The 22,035-nt window shown below is 45.4% G+C and overlaps 1 protein-coding gene across 1 annotated transcript in view; it reads left to right on the top strand.

Annotated features, from left to right (window-relative positions):
• The window catches only part of LOC116974739 (P protein), a 206,307-nt gene extending 202,000 nt beyond the window's left edge, over window positions 1–4,307 (top strand). The window contains exons 13-14 of the mRNA XM_033023454.1: window positions 1,197–1,335; window positions 4,302–4,307. Of these exons, the coding sequence (XP_032879345.1) occupies window positions 1,197–1,335; window positions 4,302–4,307 (145 nt within the window). The remainder of the gene's footprint in view (window positions 1–1,196; window positions 1,336–4,301) is intronic.
• The last annotated feature ends 17,728 nt before the right edge of the window (window positions 4,308–22,035 follow it).

Here is a 22,035-nt window from a genome sequence, read left to right as displayed (position 1 = left end):
CTATTGTCTATTGTCTAACATGGAGTGCGTGCTAGACTGATTCGTGGGATGATAGGATAGGCATTCGAGATGCACCGGGACAATCAGGCTTATACTTCCTGGATAGACACAAAGTGCTGGAGTAACTCAACGGGTCAGGCAGCATCTCTGGAGAAAAAAGCTGGGTGACGTTTTCAGGCTGGGCCACTTCTTCAAACCAGTCTGAAGAAGGGTCCCGATCCGAAACATTACCCATCCTTTTTCTCCAGGGATGCTGCCTGACCCACTGTGTCACCCCAGCACTTCAGTATAAACCAGCATCTGCAGTTCATTTCTACATACTTTATATTCCCTGGTGTTCATTAGACCGAGAGTCCAAGTACAACTTACCTAGTGTTTTATACAAGCTGTCACAATTACATTTGAGATTCGTTCACCAATTATCCATATTATCTACTTCCCAGTAGGATCCGAGAGAATTAAAACGTTGACATTTCCTCAGCAAACTGTTCATTGTTTGTCTCGCTGGTTTTTGGAGGTGATTAGTTTAGAGATACAGCACGGAAACAGGTCAGGCCCCTCGGCCCACTGGGTCCACACCGACCAGCGTTGCCCGCTGACACTATCCTACACACACACTAGGGGCAATTTAAGTCAAGTCAAGTCGTCACATTTATTTATATAGCACATTTAAAAAAACAACTCTCGTTGGCCAAAGTGCTTTACATTTGTTATAAGAATAGTATAAACAAACAAACTACATACATATATACATATAGCCCTCGCTCAGTGGATGTCAGGAAAGGCTTGGGTGTATAGATAAGATTTTAGTCTTGACTTAAAGGAGTCGATGGAGGGGGCAGTTCTGATGGGAAGGGGGATGCTGTTCCGCAGTCTAGGAGCTGCAACCGCAAAGGCGCGGTCACCCCTAAGCTTATGCCTAAACCGCAGGATAACATTTATACCAAGCCAATTCACTCTTTGGAGTGTGGGAGGAAATTAGAGATCCTGTAGGAAACCCACGCAAGTCATAGGGAGAACGTATAAACTCTGTTCAGACAGCACCCGTACTCGGGATTGAACCCGGGTCTCTGGCGCTGTAAGGCAGCGACTCTACCGCTGCGCCACCGCGCCGCCCGGGTTGATGTCGGGAAGATCATCGCCTTGAAGATGGTGATGGCAGGATTAAGACCCCCAATGTTGTTATGTCTCCACAGACTGTGTGAGGTGCTCAATCTGGACCCCAGGCACGTCCTGATCGCGGAAGTTGTCTTCACCAACATTGGCGGAGCGGCCACAGCCGTAGGAGATCCTCCAAATGTCATCATCATCTCCAATCAAGCACTACAAAACACAGTAAGGAGATTCTGTTCAACTCTATTAATATTGATGATGAATAATTTATCCCACCCTGACCTTCAAAGGTGTAAGTTTCAATTATTTATCCACTTTTAAGCTGTTACAAATGTAAGACCACTCCCTATGGATTTCCAGGTCAGGCTAAGGAGTGCAAATTAAAATTTCATTTTTTTTTTTGAGTGCTTAATCGGTGTAATAATTTTAACCCTGGAGTATGTTAGGTCTTTAGCTGAGCAATTGTTAATTAAGCCACCCACCACAGCTCTTCCCACTAAATTATTAATTTTGGCATAATTTATATCTCAATACATTTATTTAAGATTTTTAAAAATGAGCATTAAGATCCGCCTTACTTCACATCTGTTATTTCCAAAATATTAGGCTGATAAACATTGGCTCAGATCCACACTCACTGATTAAAAAACAAATATGAATAATTTTATTTTTAATCTTTTTCAAGTAATGTGTCCATTAGAATAGTTTTGAAACGTCACTATCGTGGAGAATGAAGACTTTGACAACCAAGGGGACCTCAAGGTGCTCTGGCCTTGGAGCCTAAAGGGGCTGTCCCACTGTACGAGCTAATTCAAGACTTCTCCCGAGTTTCCCCTGATTCAAACTCAGAGAATTACGGTAATAGCCGCTCGTAGGTACTCGGGGCTCTCGTGGACATTTTTCAACATGTTGAAAAATCTTCACGAGTCTTCACGAGCTTACCGCGTTTCCCGAGTACCTGCCGTTAGCGTTACGAGCCGCTAAGAGACGTCCCGAGATAGGACGTACCCGCTACATACATTCTACGTGCTTACCACGAGTTTGATTTTTTTTTAAACTCGGGAGAGCTCTTGAATTAGCTCGTACAGTGGGACAGCTCCTTTACCAGTCGACCACCTGAGATATGCTTGCCTCTCTGATGTCTCTTTGGTGGTAGACTTCCATTTTGTACCACCATTTGGACGGGTACATGGATAGGAAAGATTGAGAGGGATATGGGCCAAACAAGGGCAGATGGGACGAGCGTAGCTAAGATATCTTCGTTGGCATGGGCAAGTTGGGCTGAAGTCATCTGGTTGAGTCTCATTGTTTGTAACTTGTTTTCATCTAACCCACAACTAACAATGGCCTGTTTCCTTTATCATCATTACTTACATTCATTTCTTCTTCATCTCTCTATATCACCACCTATATCTCTTGTTTCCCTCTCCTCTGACTCTCAGTCTGAAGAAGGGTCTCTCGCACTGGAATGTCACCTATTCCTTTCCTCCAAAGATGCTGCCTGGCCCGCTGAGTTACTCCAGCTGAAGGGCCTGTTTTCATGCTGTCTGACTCTATGACACTGTGACGTACCACTAGCGGTATGTTTGGGTACCAGGCAGGGTCCAGCAGACTCAAGCTCAATAAGATGGTTTCTTTAAGATCCGGTCTGAAAGTAATAGAATTGTGATCGAGGTCAGTTAAATGCGAGTCATGAACCATATTTCTCTCCTCAAATATTCATTGTCAAGGGCTTCAATGTCTCCTCTGGGGGTTTGTGAAGATCTTGTTCTGCTAGCCCACTGTACATTTGGGATAATTCAAGCCAGCAGCATAATCATGGATGAGTCGCACCCTGGCGACTCCCTCTTCTCCCCTCTGCCATCAGGCAAAAGGTATAGAAGTGTGAAAACGCACACATCCAGATTCAAGGACAGTTTCTTCCCAGCTGTTATCAAGCAACTGAATCCTCCTACCACAACTAGAGAACAGTACTGAACTACTATCTACCTCATTGGTGACTATCAAACTACCTTAGATTGGACCTTACGAGCTTTACTCGTTATACCCTTTATCATGTATCTATACACTGTAAATGGCTAGATTGTAATCATATATTGTCTTTACACTGACTGGTTAGCACGCAACAAAAGCTTTTCACTGTAGCTCGGTACACGTGACAATAAACTAAACTGAACTGAACTCAATCATCAAGGATCGTCACCATCCGAACCATGCCCTCTTCTCCCTGCTAACATTTGGTGGATTATATAGAAACCTGGTCCAACTATACCAGGTTCAGAAACAGCTACTTACATACAACCAAGAGGTTTATGAATTAACCTGGGCGGCCCTAATGTTACCTTGACAACAGAGCTATATGGGGACCGCCCTGAGGGAGGTGGGGGGAGAACAAGGACAATGGGGGTGGGGGGGGGGGGGGGGACAAAGGACAATGTGGACATGGCGTTGGGGAACTGTTGTGGGGGTGGGGGGGGGGGGGGGGGGGGGCTTTGTAAAGGGGCTGTCCCACTTGGGCGACCTAATTGGCGAGTTTAGAAGAGTTTGAAAAAATAACATGTTGAAGACCTCCTTCGACCTCCTTCCACTATTTTGAAGACTGTCTTCGACTAACGTCGGGAAAATTGGACACCGAATAGTGGAGAGTGAAGATGATCTCCTTCGACCTCCCTTCGACCTCCCTTCGACCTCCCTTCGACTGTGATGAAGACTACCTTCGACTACCCTCGATTACCTATGACTAACGTGCCGACCTACTACGACTAAACCTACGAGTAAAAAATGTATCGATTTTTTCCATGGCGACCTTTTTTTACTCGCAGGCATTTTTTTACATATTGAAAAAAACGCCGCGACCTAGCTGAGGCCTCGAGTACGCGGAGACCACTCTCGAGCATGAAAGAGAGTGACGAAGACCTCCTACGACCTCGTGTTAACCATGCTGCGAGTATGAGGGCAAACTCGCCAGAACTCGCGGATTAAGTTGCCCAAGTGGGACAGGCCCTTTAGTTTGTCAGCGCCGTAGGTGGCTGCTATTTGTATACATTATGTATGCAAGCAAAGAATCTTACTGTGCCTAGTCACATGTGACAATAAAGTATTCCTATTCCTATTCCTATGTCTCCTGTGCTAACATGGACTTTTTTAAAATCCCAATTGCATTGTGAGCTAATGTCTTTTCTCTGCAGTACTGAATCATCCTACCACAACCAGAGAGCAGTGCTGAACTACTAATCTACCTCTTTGGTGACCCTTGGACTATCCTTGATTGAACTTTGCTGGCTTTACCTTGCACTAAACGTTATTCCCTTATCATGTATCTATACACTGTAAACGGCTCGATTGTAATCATGTATTGTCTTTCTGCTGACTGGTTAGCACGCAACAAAAGCTTTTCACTGTACCTCGGTACATGTGACAATAAACTAAACTGAACTGAAAGTAGAATCATAGAATCAAACAACACAGAAACAGGCCATTTGGCCCACCACGCCCATGCTGGCCATTGAGTACCTATCACGATGGTCGGCATTGCATATACCAACACATAGGAGATCAGTGTTTATCCAGAAATATGGTGGGACTCCACTCCAAAATGAAATCTCCCTTAACTATCGAAGGTGCAAATAGTTTGAATGGACATAATGACTGTATTCAAGTGCAGTCTTTCATTCCAAACAAGAACAGCAGCCAAAAAACCACGTCGCAAGGGGAAGATGAGTAATTAGTATATTTTACTTCGGAGTCACGTGAATGACTACGTGAAGAAGCCCGCCAGGACGCATGCGTGTCATATCGCTTTCACGCTTGCGAAACGACAGGCGGGGTGGAGCGTTCCCCCGCAGCGGTAAGTTTGAAACCGCGACCTGCAGGTAAGTGATTTACTCTGCGGTAGTGTTTGTCCCCGCGCTGTTTTTACACAGGGGGGGGGAAGATGGACAAAATAGTGTCCACAAGTGCTGCGAGTGAAGCTGGCTGGGGAGGACCGCGAAGTTGCGGGAGCCAGCAGCAGCTGAAGGCACAAGCCCCGTAAGTGGGATCAGCTGTACCGACTTTTGGTCCCGCGCCGGCCAGAACACCACGGCCGGGCGGGAGACTATTCAGAATGGGGCCGTCGACTTTGACAAGTCGAAACGGCAGGAGGCGGGGTGGAACGACGTTCCCCCGTAGTGACAGTTTAAACCTGGACCTGCAGGTAAGTGAAACTGCGGTCTTTATTTTCCCCATACTGTTTCACAGGTGGGGAAACATGGAGAGCTGTGCAAACAACGGCAGGCGGCACAGGAATCACCCGTAAGGGAACAGCTGTGCCCGACTTCGCTCCCGCACCGGCCAGATTAAACACCATGGCTGAGCGGGTGACTATACAGAACGGAGCCGTTGGCTTTGACAAGTCAAAACGGCAGGAGGAGGGGTGGAAGGACGTTCCCCCTTAACGGCAAGTTTTAAGCCTGGACCTGCAGGCAAGTGATACTGCGGTCTTTATTGTTCCCATACTGTTCTACAGGTGGGGGGAAACATGCACAAGGCAAAGAAGTCGACCAGAGCTGGCGGGGGAAGACCGCGAAGTTGCGGACGCCAGCAGCAGCCGGCGGCACAGGAATCACCCGTAAGGGAACAGCTGTGCCCGACTTCGCCCCCGCACCGGCCAGATTAAACACTGCGTCTGGGCGGGAAGGCAAGAAGAAAACCAAAAGAGTCGAGGACTGATGAGTCCGACTTTGGGCGGCCAGCGACCGTGAGCGCTGGAGCCGGTTGGAGCGGCTTATGGAGCGGAGCTCCAACATGACAGAAAGTTGGAGCGGCTTATGGAGCCGAGCTCCAACATGACAGGCTCCGGGAGATGGAGTCTAGTCACTGTGGGCACTATGTAAAACCCACAGCAGCACCTCTTGTAGGGCTGCACAGTGCATCTCCCTCGTCAGAGGGGAGTACTGGGGGGTCAATTCTGGGCTGACCCTGAAGAGGGGTTTTGACGAACAAAACTACAAGTGTGCAGGGGGTGCAGGAAGGCAAAATCTACTGGTCATGGTGTCCAAATACATACAGCCAGACCACGATGGACATCACTGCAAAAATACTTGGGACCAGGAAACTGCGCATCCCTGAATGTTCCAGTCGTGGAAATAGCATCGGGAAACGTGTCGGAGCAGGACTTAGGAAAGCCCTGGGGCTCATAAAGGCGACAACATTAAGGATCTCCTACAGCCAAAGACAGCACCCTTATGCACCCACCAGCAGAATAAGAGAAGCTGGTGAAAGCTCAAAGGCCGGGCATACAGGACAGCAGTCTTTTAGACCATAGCCCAGACCAGCCTTTCTGGAAGATGCGCAAACCCCCAACCCAAAAACAAACCCAGACACCGGCGCCTCAACCTCCACGAAGACCACACAGAAGAAGCAAACTTCCACTGGTAACAATGGAGGTAGGTGGGTCTGGTCCCTTACAAATTATAGGAAGAGTGGATAATACACACATTGGTGGGAGATTGCACTCTTTTGGATACATGGTGTATATTAACTACAGACACTTATATCCTAAGCAGTATCCAGGGATATACCATTGAATTGTGCAAAAGGGGTAATGGGTAAACCCAACACGATTGGCTGGAATACATTGTACTATATATTCAGTACAAAATGGGAACTGGTAACTGCTAAAGGATTGATTTCCAAAGGTTACTCCATGGCTAGCATCGACCTAAAAGATGCTTACTATTCAGTGCCTACACGGACTGATCACAAACGTTATTTAAAAAAATTCAACTGGATGAGGCAGCTCTGGCAGTATAGAGCTCTACAAATACATAATCATATGATCAAACTAATTGTGGGCATAACTTTGGAGTTGGCCTAACTAGCTGTAACAGCCACCATACAATTAGGTGAAAACTGGGGTTATCATCCATCCAGTTAAATCTAAACTAACGCCTACCAACATAATGGATTATTTGGGGTTCACTATTGACAGCTCACATGTCGGTGACTTTACCAAAGGACAAGGCTACAGTCTTAACTGAGGCCTGCAACAACCCCACTGACATCAGTGAACCGTCTATCAGATTGGTTGCAAGTATAATTGGCATATAGTGTCTGCCTTTCCAGCCACACAATTTGGACCTTTGTATTACCAAAAATCTACAAAGGGCAAAATACAAACACTCAAAGTTAATACTGGTCATTTCGACAGACCAATAAGCCACCAATCAAAGCTTATGGAATTAAAATGGTGAAGGGATAACATTCGGCATTGTTCCAACCCTATCGTTATCAACAAACCCTTAGTGGTGCTACAAACTGATGCCAGTGCGCTTGGTTGGGGTACTACCAATTTCCATCTCCATCTGTGGCGGTAGATGAAAGGCACAGGAGGCATCATTATCACAGACACTGGGCATAAACTACCTGGAAATGTGGGGTGTGTTCTATGGCCTAAAGTCATACTGCTCTGGGATAAATCACCAGCATGTTAGACTACAGAGTGACAATCTGACTAATACAATTTGGTAATGGTGTATCCAGAGAAATATTGGAATATCAGCTACTTACCTACCAGGTAACCCAAAATTCAGTGACAGACATCAGGTCACGCAAATTCAATAAAATAAGACTTAATCACCAGTTACCAAACTGTGTTTCTTGTGAACCAGACCCTGGGACAGCAGGAACAGATGCTTTTCACAGCATTGAGGGGGCAATTGTTTATCTATGCATTCTCTCCTTTTCTGCATCATCAGTCGGGTATTACGAAAAATACAACAAGACTCAGCGTCTGTTAATTGGTAGTGCCGATTGGCCTACTTAACCATGGTTCCCTGTGATACTCAACATGGGTTTTAACCATGCATCACCATCCTGAAACAACCAGATTATTGGTTCATCCCGTAACAGGGGAACCCATCCATGTCAAAAACAACAAACCTATCAATTTGTAGAGTCTAAAGAAACCTCTACTGCAACTGGGACTGGCGGACTGAACATTGAACATTATCTCAGCGGGCCACAGACAGTCCACCAAAAACTATATCTGGTATACATCAGGAAATGGGAGATATATTGTCACAGAAACAACATCACCAACAGTTTGATGAACATAACGTCTGTTCTTGAATTCCTGGCAGGCCTCCATTATGATGAAGGGCTCAGTTACAGTGCCATTAACTGCGCCAGAAATGCCCTATCAACATATCTATCACGAGGATCGGAGCGTCATTCTGTTGGGACTCACCCCTGGGAACCAAACTTATGAGGGGAATTTTTAATATCTATCCCCCAAGAACCAGGTACTCTCTAAATGAGATATGAGTATTGCCCTAACGTTGCTAAGGAATTGGTCTCCAGCAACAGCTCTGTCCCTGCAAAGACTGACGCACAAAACAGTCATGCTGATGGCGTTGGTCACGGCACTAAGGGTACAGTCGTACATAAGTTAAGGCTGGACTATATGACTTCTTCAACAGGAATATAACGTTTCATATTACGAATTAGTCAAACAGAACAGACCGGGATCATCAGGCCTCAAAATAGAATTTAGGGATTACCCTACAGATATCGTCTCTGTATAATAAGACAATTATTGTTCTATATGGAGAACACCAAAAACATCTGAGGCTATGAGATGGCACTACTAATCAGCCACAAACAAACCCACAAAAAAGTGTCGGTTCAAACTATTTCCAGATGGCTGAAACAGGTTTTAACAACAGCTGGGGTGGATACTAACATATTCAAATCTTATTCCACCAGGGCTGCAACTACATCGGCAGCTATGGAGTTGGATGTACCAATGAACCAAATCCTCGAGACAGCAGGATGGATCAGCGGAAAATGTTCCAACTATTCTACCACAAACCAGTAGTTAAACTGGAACTTTGCAGAGCCAATTTTAAGTTCTGTAATATAATTTCACCCCATAAATAAGGACTATAATTTGTTGTTAACAATTTATCATGGATTTCAATGTCGGATTCATGTCTAAACATGTTAACACAATTCCTCCCACAGTCAATTAAGGCAGATGTGATGCATGGAATCGTTTCCACGGCATGAAATCACAGAGCTTTGAAATCTTCACGTAGTCACTCACGTGACTCCGAAGTAAAATAGTAAGATTAAACGAGAACTTACCAGTTCGAAGTTTGATCGTTATTTTATGAGGAGTACGTTGAGGGAATACGTGCCCTCCGCTCCCACCCTTGATCATATACTCAACTGGTATTTTCTTCTCTAATCTTACTATGTTCAGTCATTACAGTTATCTGTGATTTCACACCGCTGCTTTGAAGAATGACACGCATGCGTCCTGGCGGGGTTCTTCACGTATTCCCTCAATGTACTCCTCATAAAATAATGAACAAACTTCGAACTGGTAAGTTCTCGTTTAATCTTACTATTCTGTTGGTTAAAATTATTGGCTAGGATTCCAGAATAAAAGTCTGGTTAGAGTGAATGTGGAGAGGATGTTTCCATGAGTGGGAGATTCTTGGACCAGAGGCCATGCCACAGAATAAAAGGACGTTCCTTTGGAAAGGTGATGAGGAGGAATTTCTATAGTCAGAGGGTTTGTGAATCTGTGGAATTCTTTGCCACAGAAGGCTGTGGAGGCCAGGTCAATGGATATTTTTAAGGAAGAAATTGATAGATTCTTGATTAGTATGGGTGTCAGGGGTTATGGGGAGAAGGCAGGAGAATGGAGTTGAGGGTGAGAGACAGATCAGCCATGTGGTTAACAAGGAACTGCAGATGCTGGAAAATTGAAGGTACACAAAAGTGCTGGAGAAACTCAGCGGGTGCAGCAGCATCTATGGAGTGAAGGAAATAGGCAGTGTTTCAGGCCGAAACCCTTCTTCAGATTCCTGACTTCTGAGTCTGAAGAAGGGTTTCGGCCCGAAATGTTGTCTATTTCCTTCGCTCCATAGATACTGCTGCACCCGCTAAGTTTCTCCAGCATTTTTGTGTACGATAGATCAGCCATGATTGAATGGCGGAGTAGACTTGATGGGCCAAATGTCCTAATTGAACTTATGAAGTCCACTCGAACTACCATTACATGATGATATCCGCTCATCTGGGCGGGATCTTGATTTAGCAAGTCACCTGATAAATAGCGCAGTCTTTCCTCCCCACAGTGAAGTGTCAGATTAGATTATGTGATTGGATTTTGAGCGATGTTCTACATCTGTAGCCTGCTGACTGGGAATGGAAAGTGTTGTCACTGAAGCAAGTGGACACTTTATGTATAAATGAGGATAAGAGATGTTCTTTACTGTTAAATAGAACCCTCTGTTAACATGGGCCGAGTCCTTCTTCAAAGGTTTCAAAGGTCTTTTATTGTCACGTACCAATTAAGGTACAGTGATAGGCGAGTTACCATACAGTCATGCGGGGAAAAAAAGCAACAAGTCACACAACTACATACATGTTACCATAAACATCCACCACAGCGGATTCCCAACATTCCTCACTGTGATGCAAGGCAAAAAAGTCAAGTTGTCTTCCTCTTTATTCTCCCGCGGTCGGGGCAGTCGAACCATCCGTCGGGGCGATCGAAGCTCTTGCGTCGGGGTGATCGAAACTCCCGCATAGGGGTGGAGTTCCCGAAATCGGTCTCTGACCAGAGACCGCGAGCTCCGTGATGTTAAGCAAAGATTATAGAGCAGAGCAAGATGCGCCACTCTGCGAAAAAAGCGTAGTATGACATGGGTGTGACATGACGCCATTTTATTGAGCTGCAATTTCCAATAATATATGAATAAAATGTACAATAATATTAACTAAATATGTGAAGTGATCGATGCTGTATAAAACACTGTTCCCTACAACACTGATCACACCAAAGATGAAAGAGCGGATCAATCTTTGGAACGGATTACACCAAAGATACTAGAGGAGCATTGCCCGCTGCCTCGGGAGGGCTGACTGCGGGCAGACGCTTGAGGTTCTCCCGCCGGTGGCCTTCATCTGGTATCGGGGGGACCGTGAATCAGTCCTGGATCAACTCAGGAGTGGAGGAAACGTCCTCTTCCCCCAAAGATACTAGAGGAGCCTCTAGTATCTGCTTTTTCCTGCGACCTGATGTAAGAGCAGATTGTATAACTGCGGAGTCCGTTCCCGCTACCAAAGATGTCGCGTTTGGTATAAACAAATGGCGGCCGTGACGTTCCGTTACGTACTACACGTCAGTCCATTGGATTTCGAAGGAGTGGTCTATCTAGCACTGCTCTATAATCTTTGATGTTAAGTCCGCAAGCGCCCACGGTTGGAGCTCCGAGGTCGATCCCTGGTAAAGGGTTCGGGAGCTCCGTGATGTTAAAGTCCTGTAGGCTCCCCACAGAGCTCTCAAAAATCGGTCTCCAGCAAAGGCCGCCAACTCCTCGATGTTAGGCCGCAGTGCGGATGGAGATACCATGCAGAAAAAATCTCCGGCGAGGTAAGAGATTAGAAATTGTTTCCCCCAACCCCCCCCCCCCCCCCCCCCCCCCCCTCCCCCACCCCCCACACAAAACAAGCTAAAGAACACTAAAAACATACATTTAAAACATGCTATTGAAACACAAAGAAGGAAAGGACAGACAGACTGTTGGCGAGGCAGCCATTGCTGGCACCACCCGGTGGAATAGTTTAGTTCGGAGATACAGCGCGGAAATAGGCCCTTCGGCCCACCGAGTCCGCACCGACTTGCGATCCCCGCACATTAACACTATCCTACTTTGATACCAAACCAATTAACCTTCAAACCTGTACATCTGTAGTGTAGTGTAGGAGAAAGCCCACGCGGTCACAGGGAGAATCCACAAACTCTGTAAAGAACAGCACCCGTAGCCAGAATTGAACCCACGTCTCTGACGCTGTGCGCTCTGTAAGGCAGCAACTCTACCGCTGCACCACCGTGCCGTCTGCTACTAAAGAGTATATGTGCAGTTGCTTTATTGGGGTCAGAAGGGCAATGCCATAGAGGGGCAAGTGATTCACTCCAGCAATTCTTGCACTGTAAGCATTTTACAATTCCTGGGAAAGACCATCTTATTTTTTGATCTGTTGCAAAATGACACAACCCAGAGGGCCTGTTATACCCACCTGCTCCAGATAATTAGGGCTGACTGAGCTGAACTTCTGTGCCAAAGGGCCAACCTATGAAGCAGCCTGAAAATGATGATACCATCAGTTGTCAGTAAGGTGTAACCCAGAACATTCAATTGCCCATCGGTTTAATTTTCCATCTCACTCCCACTCTGAACTCTGGCCCGCTGCACAGTTCCAGTGAAACGTTAAATTAACTTGAGTGATAAATCTCATCTTCTGTCCCGGCATCAGGTCTCATCCTTTAAATTCAACAATTTCAGATAGCCAGCCTTTCCAATCTCGCCCAGACTTAGTCGATCTTGACTCATGATCCAGACTTAGTAAAGCACCTGCTGCCTCTCAGCACCTGAGGCCAGGGTTTGAATCTGACCACGAGTGCTGTCTGTGTGGAGTTTGCACATTCCCCTTGAGATGTCCCCATCTCCTTCCTAAAAGATCGTCCTTTAATTCTGAGGTTATGACCCCCTAGTCCGAGACTCTCCCACTAGTGCAAACATCCTCTCCACATCCACTCTAATGCCCCTGTCCCACTTAGGAAACCTGAACGGAAACCTCTGGAGATTTTGCGCCCCACCCAAGGTTTCCGTGCGGTTCCCGGAGGTTGCAGGTGGTTGCCGGAGGTTGCAGGTAGTGGAAGCAGGTAGGGAGACTGACAAAAACCTCCGGGAACCGCACGGAAACCTTGGGTGGGGCGCAAAGTCTCCAGAGGTTTCAGTTCAGGTTTCCTAAGTGGGACAGGGGCATAAGCCTTTCACTATTCTGTATATTTCAATTAGGCACCCCCCTCATTCTTCTAAACCCCAGCGAGTACAGGCCCGTTGCTGACAAACGCTCATCATAGGTTATCTTGGGATAATTCTTGTAAACAGATAGGACATGTTTGGAGGGATATGGACTAAACGCAGGCAGGTGGGACTAGAGTGGCTGGGACATGTTGGCCGGTGTGTGCAAGTTGGACCGAATGGCCTGTTTCCACAATGTATCACTTTATAACTGTGACTCTAAATCTGTAACTTTGAATTCAGTTTTCTCTCTCCGTGGATGTTGCCTGACCTTTGGGTATTTCCTTAATTCTCCTTTATTTAACATTTCTGACCACGATGTTATTTGTATCTCACAGTTGCAGCATTCTTTTATTACTCTCTCCTCTAACCCCGTTCACCTTTTATTCAGATCTCCTCCAGACAGATCAGCCCCAATAAATGCCACCCTTTCTCAGCTAACATCCCCAACTTTTATGTATAGGAAGGAACTGCAGAAGCTGGTTTGAACCGGAGATAGACACAAAAAGCTGGAGTAACTCAGCGGGTCAAGCAGCATCTCTGGCAAAAAGGAATAGGTACTGTTGTCGTCCTGTGGAGTTGCACTGTCTGTATAACTCGTTATTATCTTGCCCCCCAGCCAACAATGGACCATTGTGGGCTCCACCTTTCCTTGATCAACGTTATTTTCCCCATATCTTTCATTCATTTGTTCTATATCTCTCTGTATCGCCGTCTATATCTCTCGTTTCCCTTTCCCTTGGCTCTCAGTCCGAAGAGGGTGTTGACCTGAAACGTCACCTATTCCCTTTCTCCACAGATGCTGCCTGACCTGCTGAGTTAATTCAGATTCAGATTCAGATTCAGATTCAAACTTTATTGTCATTGTGCAGTGTACAGTACAGAGACAAAGAAATGCAGTTAGCATCTCCCTAGAAGATAGATTTAGTGTCTATTCCTGACAATACACGCACATCCTAATGCACGCACATCCCCTTTGTTCCCTTCACCTCAACTACCTTCTCTGCAAAATAAAATTTGTACAATATAAGATTTCCACCATTTTTTGATTGACGTTCTTTGACCTGAAACATTACCTCTCACTTACTCGCTACAGATACCACTTGAACTGCTGAGTATCTCCAGCGTTTTCCCTTTTTATTGCTGGGTGATATATGTATCATTTTACTAATTGAGCCACTCTGCCTAATTATTAATTATTTAGTTTTGATTGCTTTAACATTGTTTTTTTCCACTGCCAGCTCTCCCACCATTGACACCCACATCCCGTACATGAATAGAAACACAAATGAAATGAAGCTTATGTAAAATAAACTGACTGGTTGATTGTGGCTGGCCTTTCAAGAGGAATGATTTTTCCTGGATTTGCTCTGCCTCCGTGTCTGGGTGAAGTTGTTAATTTGCTGGTCGCTCAATTTCTGTAGTGATTTCCAATCAAGTTTGCATTGTGTGGCATGGTCTCAGTGTGAAAGTCTGCGAACAGGGCATTGCGATATTAATTCTTGCTCGCGTCTTGAGATTGTTCATTAAATGGTTGTGCTCAGTCCACACATGCTCTACAGGTTGACGGCTGAGCCTGCCTACATAAATTGAATGTACCTGCAGCAAAATGGCATGCTTGGGTCAAATCAATGCAGTTTATGAAGCAGATCGTTGACTAATGCAGTGCCCTCTGTGGATTTATGTAGATTAGAATGGTGAAACGACTTCTTCTTCTTCTTTTTTCGTGTGGCGTGCACAGCCTAAAGTTGTTGGACAACTTGTTCTATTTGATCTTCCATTTGTGCATGTCGAGTTGATTGCATTAGTCGAAACAGGGCGGACCACGTGAAGGTTGCAACCTCCCACCCCGTTAAACGACTGATCTCTGAAGAAGTGGCAGATTCCTTTTATATTCTGGAAGACAAGATTCCTTTTATATTCTGCCTTTCAGAACCTTCAGCTGTCGCAAATTGCTTCATGGCCTGTGAATTGAAAGATGCTCTGTCCGTAAGGTGTTATTCGAGTCAACGATAGAAGGTCAAGTCAAGTCGAGTTAATTGTCCTATGCACTAATACGGTGAGGTACCGCTACAATGAAAATCTTGCTTGCCACAGCATCACAGACAGACCAAATACAAAACATGTTACACATAAATCACACGTAAATTATACGAGAGAGTGAAGAGAAAAATACTGCAGAAAACAAGACGTTAGTTCAAAACGTAATTGTTAAAAACAAGCCCATGGTAGCACAGTAGTTGCATAGCTCTATTGACAAGGTAGCATTAGGGCCGCGCAGATTTATTCATAAACCTCTTGGTTCTAAAAACCTGTGCGGACCAACTGGCGGGAGTTTTTACGGCCATTTTCAACCTCTCACTTCTGAGGTCTGAGGTCCCCACCTGCTTTAAAAGGACATCAATTATACCGGTGCCCAAGAAGAGTAAGGTGACGTGCCTCAATGACTATCGACCAGTGGCACTAATGCCGGTGGTGATGAAGTGCTTTGAGAGGTTGATCATGGAGCAAATCAACTCCTACCTCGACAAAAACCTGGACCCATTGCAGTTCGCTTACCACCACAACAGATCAGCGGTGGATGCGATCTCGCTGGCCCTCCACTCCGCACTGGACCACTTGGACAACATAAACTCATATGTCAGGCTGTTATTCATCGATTACAGCTTGGCATTCAACACAATCATCCCCTCCAAACTGGTTACCAAACTCGCAGAACTAGGTCTCTGCGCATCCCTCTGCAACTGGATCCTCGACTTCCTCATCCACAGACCACAGTCTGTTCGTATTGGTGGAAATGTGTCAGCCTCGATAACAATCAGCACGGGAGCACCTCAAGGCTGCGTGCTCAGCCCCCTGCTGTACTCACTCTATACCCATGACTGCGTAGCCAACCACAGTGCGAACTCCATCATCAAGTTCGCTGACGACACCACTATTGTGGGGCGTATCACTGATGGGGATGAGTCAGAATATAGAAGGGAGATCGAGCAACTGTCCATATGGTGCCAGCGCAATAACCTGACCCTCAACACCAGCAAAATCAAGGAACTGATTGTGGACTTTGGAAGGAGTAGGAGGGGGACTCACAGCCCCATTTATATCAACGGGTCGATGGTTGAAAGGGTCAAGAACTTCAAATTCCTGGGCGTGCATATCTCTGAAGATCTTTCCTGGTCCGAGAACACTAACGCAATTATCAAAAAAGCTCATCAGCGCCTCTACTTCCTGAGAAGATTACGGAGAGTCGGTTTGTCAAGGAAGACTCTCTCTAACCTCTACAGGTGCACAGTAGAGAGCATGCTGACCGGTTGCATCGTGGCTTGGTTCGGCAATTTGAGCGCCCAAAAAGTAGTAAACACTGCCCAGTCCATCATCGGCTCTGATCTTTCTTCCATCGAGGGGATTTATCGCAGTCGCTGCCTCAAAAAGGCTGGCAGTATCATCAACCCACACCATCCTGGCCACACACTCATCTCCCTGCTACCTTCAGGTAGAAGGTACAGGAGCCTGAAGACTGCACCAACCAGGTTCAGGAATAGCTACTTCCCCACAGCCATCAGGCTATTAAACCTGGCTCGGACAAAACTCTGATTATTAATAACCACTTTCTGTTATTTGCACTTTATCAGTTTATTTATTCATGTGTGTATATATTTATATCATGGTATATGGACACAGTTATCTGTTTTGTAGTAAATGCCTACTATTTTCTGTGTGCTTAAGCAAAGCAAGAATTTCATTGTCCTATACAGGGACACATGACAATAAACTCACTTGAACTTGAACTTGAAGTAGTTGTTTCTGAACCTGGTAGAGTTGGGCCAGGTTTCTATATATTCCGCCAAATGGCAGCAGTGAGAAGAGGGTGTGGTTCAGATGGTGACGATCCTTAATGATTGAGTTCAGTGATTGAGTTCAGTTCAGTTTAGTTTATTGTCACGTGCACTGAGGTACAGTGAAAAGCTTTTGTTGCGTGCGAACCAGTCAGCGTAAGACAATACATGATCCAAATCGAGCCATTTACAGCGTTTAGACACATGATGAAGAGTATAATGTTTAGTGCAAGGTAAAACTAGGAAAGTCCGATCAAAGATAGTTCGATGGTCACCAATGAGGTAGATAGTAGTTCAGGACTGCTCTCTAGTTGTGCTAGGATGATTCAGTTGCCTGATGGAAACTGTCCCTGAAACTGCAGGTGTGCGTTTTCACACTCCTATACCTTTTGCCCGATGGGAGAGAGGAGAAGAGGGAGTAGCCAGGGTGTGACTCATGCTAATTATTCTGCAGTCCTTGCCAAGGCAGCGTGAGGTATAATGATGGATATTGCTTTCTTGAGGCAGTGCCTCATGTAGATAGTTTCAATCACTGTTGCACTGATTATGGGCAGCAAAATGGTCAAAGGATGGGAAATTAAATCAAGGTTTCCATTTACGATCCATTGCTTTGTCTTAAAATATGAGATGATTGACTGTCATTAGAGTCCATGGCTGGGCTCACCCACAATAATATCCATGGCAGAATAATCTGCTGGTGGTCAAATTTATTAATGACCACTTCAGTGATCAATAAGACAGCACAGTGGCACAACTAAAGAGTTGTTGCCTGGCAGCGGCAGAGACCCAGGTTCGATCCTGTCTATGGGTGCTGTCTGTACGGAGTTTGTACATTCTCCCATGACCACTTGGGTTTTATCTGGGTGCTCCGGCTTCCTCCAACATTCCAAAGACGCATTGGTTTGTAGGTTAATTAGTTTCGGTAAGTTGCAAAATTGTCCCTGGTATATGTAGCTTAGTATACGGGATGATCATTGGCTGGCATGGACTCGCTGGGCCAAAGGGCCTGTTTCCACTCTGTATCTCTAAAGTCTAATAAGGCATTGCAGGAATCTAGCGACTGGACTCCATGAAAAGTAAGCAGTTATGTGAAGCAACAAATATTTATGTATTTATCAAGATCTTAAGATGTACTGAAATTAATTGAAAAGTTTTGCAAAGTTCTTGACATTTCTTTTTTCAATAATCGTCAAATATATGTTTTTATCAAATGGTCATGTTTAATCATTCTCTTTCTTAGCAATGTTTTTTACTGGTCCCCTGCTATAAAGAAGACTTAATGACACACACACAATCAAACATAATTTGCCTTTGGAGAGAGCTGCAATTTGAGTGTATGTGGGTGAAATATAATTCAGTAAACTGCATGAACAAGTTAATTTTATAATGTATGAAGTAACTCATTAGTGGTAAGCGCTCTGCAAATTTTCTGAAAGTTGTGAAGTAAACTCTTGAATATGGTGGTAGATTTTCTTTAATGATAGAGGTGTTAGATGCATTGTAAAGGGTCTGTCCCACCAGCATGCGACTGCATGCGGCGAGAGCGACCTAACGTGGTCGCTTGAGCCGTACGGCCTCGCGGGGCCGGTCCCACTTCGATTGCCGGAGCCGTATGGAGTTGTGCGGGGTTGGTCCCGGCACCGCGCGGGGCTCCGAAAAACTGACACTGTCCAAAAATTCCGCGCGGCAACGGCCTGCCGGACCGCAGCCGCATTGAGGCCGTACGCAGCGCCTCGACGGGCGTACGCACCGTCTCAACGCTGTACGCAGTGTCTTGACACTGTATGCAGCGTCTTGTCGGCGTACGCTTAGCGCGTGGCGTTGTGCTATGACGTCTACCCCCGGCGTGTTGTTGCGCGATGACATCACCGCCCGGCATGCTGTTACGTGATGACGTAACCGCCCGACGCCGTGCGACGTCCAAATTCAGTCGGCCCGCCTCCTGCCCAGCTGATTGGTGAGTATGATGTCGGGACCAGCCCCGCACAACTCCAGACGGCTCCACGGTTGGAAGTGGGACCGGCCCCGCGAGGCCGTACGCCTCAAGCCACCACGTTTTGTCGCGCTAGACGTGTGCAATCACATGCTGGTGGGACAGGCCCTTTACTTTGCTATTAGTTCTGGCCTGTTCTTACCAGGAGCCTTTTTGTGTTGTTGTTAGCTGGAACTGTGTTTAATCCGAGTTAGCCTTTCAACTGAATAATTCCTCAGTAAAAAAACAAGTATAAAATCATGAGAGTAATAGATCGGGTAGATGCAGAGAATCTCTTGCCCAGAGTAGGGGAATCGAGGACCAGTAGACATCGTTTCAAGGTGAAGGGGAAAATATTTAATAGGAATCTGAGGGGTAACTTTTTCACACAAAGGGTGGTGGGTGTATGGAACAAGCTGCCAGAGGAGGTAGTTGAGGCAGGGACTATCCCAACATTTAAGAAACAGTTAGACAGGTACATGGACAGGTCAGGTTTGGAGGGATATTGACCAAGCACAGGCAGGTGGGAACTATTGTAGCTGGGACATGTTAGCTGGTGTGGGCAAGTTGGGCCAAAGGGCCTGTTTCCACATGGTATCACTCTATGACTCTATCTATGACTGTACTCGGGTCAATAGAAGACCATTGATGGTGTTTGTAGCTGCTTATAAATGCCTAGGTCAGGTAAGTAATTGGACAGTTGATGAAGTAGGTTTAGTTTTATTATTGTCACGTGTACCAAGGTACAGTGAAAAGCTCACTGTTTACAATATGATGGTTTGGGAAGTATTGATGCACAAAGAGATTTGGGTGTTCTTGTGCACCAGCCACTGAAAGCAAACATGTAGGTATGGCAAGCAGTTCAGAGGGCAAATGGTATGTGTAGGAAGGAACTGCAGATGCTGCTTTAAACTGAAGATAGACAAAATGCTGGAGTACACAAAAATGCGGGAGAAACTCAGCGGGTGCAGCAGCATCTATGAAGCGAAGGAAATAGGCAACGTTTTGGGCCGAAACCCTTCTTCAGACTGAAGAAGGGTTTCAGTCTGAAGAATGGTTTCGGCCCGAAACGTTGCCTTTTTCCTTCGCTCCATAGATGCTGCTGCACCCGCTGAGTTTCTCCAGCATTTTTGTGTCCCTTTGATTTTCCAGCATCTGCAGTTCCTTCTTAAACAAAATGCTGGAGTAACTCAGCGGGACAGGCTGCATCTCTGGAGAGAAGGAATGGGTGATGTTTTGGGTCGAGGCCCTTCTTCAGACTAGTCGGGGGGGAGGGAAACGAGAGATATAGGCGATGATGTAGAGAGATAAAGAACAATGAATGAAAGATATGCAAAAAAGTAACAATGATAAAGGAAACAGGTCTTTGTTAGCTGTTTGTTGGGTGAAAACGAGAAGCTGGTGCGACTTGGGTGGGGGAGGGGTAAAATGCTGGGGCTACTTGGTTAGAGAAATCAATATTCATAACGCATGGAAATCAACATTCACTGGGCTGTAAGCTGCCTATGATAAATAAATAGTGTTTTGTAATAGTGTGTTGGCCTTCATAGTGAAAGGATGTTGATAAGAGCAAGAATGTCCTGTTACATTATCGAGAGCTTTGGTAACAGGAGCATTGTTGGCACCTTCAGTATCCTGATCTAAGTAAAGATATACTTAACGCAAAATAAATCTGCAAAGTTTCTTCAGACTGATTCCTGGGCTGGTGGGATTGCTGTAAGGGGAGAGATTGCATTGATTAGATTTTTATTCATTGGTATATGGAGGAAGGAGGAAGGATCTAATAGAAATTAACAAAAGGAATAGAGGTCATAGCCTCAGAATTAAAGGATGTACTTTTAGGAAGGGGATGAGGAGGAATTTCTTTAGTCAGAGGGTGATGAATCTGTGGAATTCTTTGCCACAGAAGGCTGTGGAGACTAAGTTAGTGGATATACTTAAGGCAGAGATAGATAGATTCTTGATCATAACGGGTGTCAGAGATTCTGGGGAGAAGGCAGGAGAATGGGGTTAGGAGTGAGAAATAAATCAACCATGATTGAATGGCTTGATGGGCCGAATGGCCCAATTCTACTTCTATCACTTATGATCCTATGAAAACTTGGACAGAACTAGACAGACGAGAAGCAGGGAGAATTTCAGGAGAGATGCAGAATCTGGGATAAGACATCGAGACTGAGGAGACATTTCTTCATTCAAATGGTCATGAACCTGTGGAATTTTGCTCCCACAGAAGGCTGTAGTGGCCATGTCACAGAATACATTATTGTTTCTAACCTCAAAAGGCAATAAAGGTGTTGAGACAGATGAATGAATGAATGAATGAATGAATGAATAGGTTTATTGGCCAAGTGTGTACACATACAAGGGATTTGCCTTGGTGCTCTGCTCGCAAGTAACAACACGACATACAGTAAACAATTAAGAATAAAACATTAAAACATTAAGAATAAAACATTATAGTTTAAACATGTGAATGAAATAAAATACCAGAGTAAAAGGAGGCTACAGACTTTTGGTTATTGAGTAGAGTTACTGCTCGTGGAAAAAAAGCAGTTTTTATGTCTGGCTGTGACATAATTGACAGTCCGGAGTTGCCTTCCAGAGGGAACTGCTTCAAAGAGTTTGAGGCCAGGGTGAGAGTGGTTAGAGATGATCTTACCCGCTCGCTTCCTGGCCCTTCAAGTGTACAATTCGTCAATGGGGGGAAGGTTGCGGCCAACAGCCAACTTAGAACGGAGATGAGGAAAAACTTTTTCTCACAGAGAGTTGTGAGTGTGTGGAATTCTCTGCCTCAGAGGGCGATGGAGGCTGGTTCTCTGGATGCTTTCTAGAGAGAATTAGATAGAGCTCTTAGGGATAGCGGAGTTAAGGGATATGGAGAGAAGACAGGAACAGGGTACTGATTGTGGATGATCAGCCATGATCACATTGAATGGCGGTGCTGGCTCGAAGGGCCGAATGGCCTACTCCTGCACCTATTGTCTATTGTCTATAACCACCTTCTCAGCCGATCGAACGATTCGCTGCAGCCTCTGGATGTCGTGATCATACATGTCGTGATGTCGTGATCATATATGAGATGAGCATAATAAGACGAGTGGTTCAAAGGACTAAAAGCCAACTCATGCTCCTAGTTTTGAATGCTTCTGTGAAATAAAGGAAATAAGGTACAGCTGTTGGATAGCCAAGTCAATAACAATAATTTGTCCTTCTCATTTAATCTGTGTTCCATCCTAACTATTTTCTT

The sequence above is a fragment of the Amblyraja radiata genome, chromosome 6 (assembly GCF_010909765.2).
Source record: "Amblyraja radiata isolate CabotCenter1 chromosome 6, sAmbRad1.1.pri, whole genome shotgun sequence".
NCBI lineage: Eukaryota > Metazoa > Chordata > Chondrichthyes > Rajiformes > Rajidae > Amblyraja > Amblyraja radiata.
The sequence above is the reverse complement of the archived record's forward strand: the minus strand, read 5'-3'. Positions and strand labels throughout refer to the sequence as shown.